The 6,000-nt window shown below is 37.3% G+C and overlaps 1 protein-coding gene across 6 annotated transcripts in view; it reads left to right on the forward strand.

Annotated features, from left to right (window-relative positions):
• The window catches only part of VTI1A (vesicle transport through interaction with t-SNAREs 1A), a 268,623-nt gene extending 263,876 nt beyond the window's left edge, over positions 1-4,747 (forward strand). For all 6 annotated transcript variants that reach the window (XM_084525735.1, XM_084525738.1, XM_084525737.1 and 3 more), the window contains one exon: positions 3,642-4,747. In XM_084525735.1, the coding sequence (XP_084381861.1) occupies positions 3,642-3,643 (2 nt within the window). In that variant the 3' untranslated portion in view covers positions 3,644-4,747. The remainder of the gene's footprint in view (positions 1-3,641) is intronic.
• The last annotated feature ends 1,253 nt before the right edge of the window (positions 4,748-6,000 follow it).

The following is a 6,000-nucleotide window of genomic DNA, read 5'->3' on the forward strand; positions in this document are numbered from 1 at the left end:
GTATGAAAGGAGCAGTAGACATTGGCTGTTAACAAGCTCCAGCACGCCGGGCTCCAGCAGAACTTGGTGTGAATTCAGTGCACAAGCTGCATCGACTAAATGGTTAATTCATCTCATATCAACAGCACTATGATTCATAATGTAAACTCGAGGAATCCTTGATGTTTCAGTCACACATTCCTCTTAATTTGGCCATGCATTCTTTTAAAGCTACAGTGTGCTAACTTAATAAAATGCAGCATGCAAATGCACAAGTTTTTGCCTTCAGGCATTTTAGCCATGGATGTTTCAATGGGTGTCTTCTTTCAAGTATATATTCTTTCTTAAATTATTTACCCTGTAAACATGCTTTGCATTTTCAAAGAAGAATCTGGGCTTCCTCATTCACCAGATTTTGTTGAATTTAAGGTGTAGTAAAGATAAAAGAATATCATCTGTTTCTTGTGAACATGTTAGCCTTTGGGATTTTTTGTAGTGAGTGTTAGGCCCCATTTTCTTCCCCTTTGGTATTATCACTCCCTCCCCCATTTAAATTCCTTGATGCTTTGCCTAGAGCAATACCCACTGGCAGTGTCTGGCTGTGACAGCACTATAGGCTTCTCTACAGATGGGTCCTGCCAATGCCAACCATTGTTCTACCACTGTGAGCTGGCTTGACTGCGTAGCACCACGCAAAACCCCCTTTCCTCTTCATTTTTTCTTTACTCTAAAGGGTTGCCCTTGCCTATTGACTTTGAGATCTGAAATGTGCTGACACCCAGAACTTGTGTTCGCTGTCTGAGCAGCAGCTCCTGGCATCAGGCTTCCACAGGCACTCTTTGCTGTCCCCTCCACAAGTCTGTCCTGCTGCTACCAGACCACTCTATCCTTTTTCTCCAAGCCCCATCCTTCTGGTAGTTTGCAGTTAGTTTAATTTTACTTGCTCACTTGAAAGTAAAACAGTAAAACTTGATGTTATTCTTTTTTAAAAGATATAAAATTAATCTTTAACTGTGGGCTTGAATATTAAAAGTATATAATACTTCAGTGTAGGAGTCTGTTGATAACATCCATCCTATTTCATGATTAATTTGTTCCTTTTAATATGATATTCTTTTGCTGCACTGTGCAGACTAATTCAGATTCCTAGAAATTGAACTTTGATATGTATTTCCTAGATTCCCACTGTAAGTGAACCTTCAATTAGCAGATACAGGTGGCAGCATGCCTAGCTCAATGTTCTCTTGACAAGGATTTTAGAGGCATGGACAGTGATTAAATAATCTTGCAATTGGGTGTGTACTGCCAGAGTATTAAAAATAAAGCATTTGGAAGATTTGGCTTTAAAAATAATAATAAAAAAAAGAAAAATGTAATTTTAAATCGCAGATGATGAAATGCCTTTTCAGGGGCCAGAGATAGGAGGAGTTGATTTAAACACTCGGTATGTTACGTATGCCTTTGCCTAACTATGTGTTAGATTAAGCGAGTTTCACTCACAGTTAATCCTTTGTAAATTAGCATTATGGATGCCTTGGGGCCCACATCCCACAAATAAAATGGTTGTCAAGCCAGCTGCACTGTGTATTACTTAAGGCTGAATGTTTTAAGAGTTTTCATGCTTTTAATCTATTTCACTGCTGAGTTTCAATTTTGCTGAGTGTCTTTTCAGGAGTGATGAGGGTGAGTGAGTAAATATATATTCTGGTTTTCATGCATTTGCCTGGGCAAATCGTTTGTTATCAGGTGTTTGGCAGAGAATGTCACACCCCGCCACAAAAGACAAGCTTGTAAGTTCAGGTGTTAAATTGAAGTGCAAACCAACAAGAACCAAAAGCCCTTAATTAGCTTTATTTTGTTAGCCTGTTACACTTTTTTTTTTTTTTTAAGAGTGAGAAACATCCCTCCCTCCTCCTCATCCTTTTGGCAGAGTAAATATTGCCTGTTAAGTTTGAATTAGCTGTCATCGCAAAAGAATTAATGCTGTGGTTGAGCCTTTCTAGTGAGGAAGGGAAAAATAAACGAGACAGATCTTAGTTCAGCTTTAAGTGATAAATGAGGACAAAGCAGCCCATTCATCTCCTGCTAGGAAAGTGGACACAAACACTAAAGCAGTTTTGCGGAAGACGTGTCAGCAAATGTGATCATTTTGTAACCTGTCAGGAGGATAGAGAGCTAGTCCTTTTAGAGTGTCACAGGGGAGGGTGTCTGTCTGATGTGACAGTTTTCATCCATCCATTTGCTTCTTTTTCTTTAGGTGGGGGGTAAGCAGGGAGAGAGCTGGAGTTGGTTAAAACTGCATTTTTCTTTACACTTTCCAATATAATTTATATGTATATTCACCCGCATCCAAATGAAAAACACTTACCAAGGAAAACTCCCCTCTGCTCTCTAGAGTTTCTTCTCTCTTTCACCATATGAAATATGCTCAGCTTAACACATTACATTCTCTCTCTTCAAGTTTGAGCCTTGTGCTTCACAAAACAGTTTTACTTCTTTTTACCATGGGTTAGTAAAAGCTTTATTTAGATTTGTTTTGCAGAAGCATGAGGGAAAAAAAAAGTAATAAAAATAAAAAAGAATAAAAACAATGTAGGGCTCTTTCATTATTGGTTTTCTTGGTTTGAGTTTGATTTTTTTGTTTTATTTTGTTTTGTTTGCTGTATCTCTCCAATTCTGATGATATGCTTCATGTACAAATATGTTTTGCAAAAGTTCTTGTTTCACAAAAAGCCTATAAAAATATTCTTCCTCCTCTGTGAGAATGGAAAAAAAAAAAATTAGATTCATACAATTCAGAATGCTTTTGTAAAATACCTCAAATTCCAATATTAATTGATTTATCCATTTTAACTGACCTATTAAATTCAGGAAATCTGAAACGATGTGACATCTGATTTTAGAAGCAGGGATTTCTCACAAAAATGATTGAACAATATTATGACTTTCTACTACTTTTTATTACTACTAATTTCCATTTTCTTAGGCACGATAGTAAGTGTAACGTTTGCCTATTACCATAAGTAAAGGTATGCTACAGAGACAGGAGATGCTTTTACAACATAAGCTTCACAGTTTGACACTTGCTTCTTTATATCATCCTTTTATTCAAAACTATCTTTTATACTTTTCCCTTGGTGTTTTAGTACAAGTAAGTATCTCATTGACATGTGTTTCCTTGAAATGTTGTACCTTAATGATAAAATCCCTTGAAAATTAATAAATTGTTTCTTTAAGCTGTGAAGATTTCAGAATGGCTTTAAGAATGTAATGGTATTTACAACTACAGAGCACCCTGCTTGGATTGCATCAGCTGAGGAGTAATAATTTAATTTGTTTTAGAAGGTTAATAAATTGTAACGTCATGTACTTCAGTTATTCTAATATATGTGTATATGTATGCATAATTAAGAAAAGGCTCATTCTTTCCTGAATGCTAAAGTCAGATTTAATAGCTTCATAAAGAAATGTTTAGAAACACTGTACATTGAAAGAAATGAAAAGAATCAAGATATTCAGAATGGTGTATGAAATCCTAAATTTGTGGGCACATGCCTTTTCTCCATAATAGTTTTCTTTGTATCTCTTTTTAACGTTTTATATATATTCTACTATTCTCACTGTTTTGTTTTTTCTTTTTGTCTCTTCTGTTTTTTTTTCAGGATCATCCAAAACCGAATTTTGATTGTTGTTCTGGCACTCTTCATCATCCTCACGACCGCGATGGCTATTTATTTTTCTGTCAAGAGACGCTGATATCTTTGTTCTTCACTAAGCAGCAACAAACTGCTTGTTCTGAGTAATTAAGACAAAGTGGTCACATGAATCATTCTCTTGCACTGACAGAGTCTCCCTCTCTTTTCCACTATTCAACTCAGGTGCAAGTGGTGTAAAATATTTTGTATTATTGATGGCATAGTTGATGGCATGTGGGGTTGATTATTTTTCTTATATTTTTTGTCTTTATCTGAGTGTTTCTGGAATCTTAATATTTGTTTGGGGGAGGGCTTGCTCTGGTGTAGAAAGACCTAGTGTGTGTCCAATTCTACCCCAGGCAATTAGTATGTAAGTTGGAAGAGTTTAGAGAGGTAAAAGTGGTCTTTGCACTTTTCTTGTGCTATACAGGGTGTATGAATATCAAGCAGTATCTGACCTTATGTGATGTAGAATACGAGTAAAGCACAGGCCAATGATGTAGAAAGTGAACCTGTCTCCTGTGGCTAACTCCTGATCATGAATCATGGTAATAGAGGTAAGCTGGTTAAGAACAGCAGGTAGTTTTTAAAAGAGAGCAACCTTTAGATGATGTTTAATATCTCCTGTAAATCCAAAACATTATTTAACTTTTTATTTTTAATTTAAGCTTTCTTTTCTGCTTATTCAAAACACTTCCATCAAGATTATGATAAAGCATCACTTGCCCAAAAAGGTAGTTGTGACCACAGTCCATCTGTTGAATCAGTTTCAAATCTTCCAGTGTTGATAAGTGCACACACTAGATCTTTATTAAAGGTGTACAAAGATACTTACCTATTCATTGCTGATTGAAAAGAGATCCTAAATAATAGTTTAGTGGCAAGCACTTGACTACCATTAAACAAAAATCTAGATTTTGCATATTGGCCTATGTTGACACCATGTGTTGAAAATATTTTTAGTGTATTCAATTCTGATGTGATGTTCCCCCTTTTAAACAGAAACTGTAAAAATGTTAATTTATACATGCTTTTAGCTCATACAATATATCAGAATTTCATCTTCTAGGCTACCTGTGTGTAAATGAGCTGTGTTTCTCTTTTCCTGTGGGCCGTGCCTCTCCTATAGATATGTGTGGGTTATTTGGCTTATAATTAAGCTTATAGCTCCAGCAAAGATCATTTTCTGGTGATGTAGTAAAGTAATTTTCATGATAACTTTTCAACTCCTTGTATGTAATCCCTTACAAATACTACAATTTGAGAGGGATTTTATGCCCTTGAACTTAAGCTCTAAAATGCTTTCGTGAAACAAAAAGCTGAAAACTTTCAAACTCCCTCAAAATTAAGCAGGAACTAAGCACCAAATTTTCATGTGTGCCTTAGATCTTTTGGGGTTTCAGCATCCCTGGGGTGTCTGCCAACTTGCTGTGCTGTCTCTGGAAGTTGATTTTGGGATAAACACTTGGGAGTTGATTTTGGCCCTAAATGTGGCCCATCTCTTTCTGCGTGGAAATTAATAACCCAGCTACAAGGACGTTGCTATTGATACTATAGCTAAGACCTGGAAACGTGATAAATGCAAAATAAAAGGATCCAGAAGAAAAATGGTACTCACTAAAACAAGTTGAAGCATGCATGGTCAACTGCGGGTTTTGAGTTTCATGCACCTTGTGTCTGAGTTCAAAAGCAGTTTCTATGCCAGATTTCTCCTCCAGCTCATGTCAATGGCTGTAGGGTTGGGCTGGTACCAAAGTTCCTGGGTAATACAAAAACCACGTTTTTGGGAGGTGCTGCTCTGTACAGCACTGCTTGATCATGTTCAGCTACTTACCTCGACAGCCCTGCACTGTGGCAGTGGGACCTCCTTGTCACCTGCAAGTCTCTGCTGAGGCACCCTCTCCTTTCTTACTTTCAAGGTGTGTGGTAGGTATCACATGGCTCTCAAACACAGAAAGATTTGGGTGTTCGATGCAGTGTGGAGGCTGGCTGACCTTTAGTCGCAACATTAATTCAAATTAAGCATTTAGGGTTGTGTAAGCGGAACCCTGGCCGTTAGCTTGAAGTGGTGGCACCGAGCTGAGTTCAGGCAAATTAGGGAGAAGCCTGGCAGCGTTAGAAGGTATTTATCCTCTGCTAAGCAAATTAGGAGATGCATATTTTGTAAGGCAGAAAACTGTCAAGACGGGAACCTTAAGCTCCGTCTGTTGCCTAGACATTTTCAGTGTTGCCTCAATAATTTAACTATCATGGGGATTGATTCATGACTACTGATCTTAACAGTGACCTATGACTAGGTTTTGCCCTCTATCTAGCCACCTGCTGG

This window comes from Aythya ferina, assembly GCF_964211825.1.
Source record: "Aythya ferina genome assembly, chromosome: 7".
Lineage (NCBI taxonomy): Eukaryota > Metazoa > Chordata > Aves > Anseriformes > Anatidae > Aythya > Aythya ferina.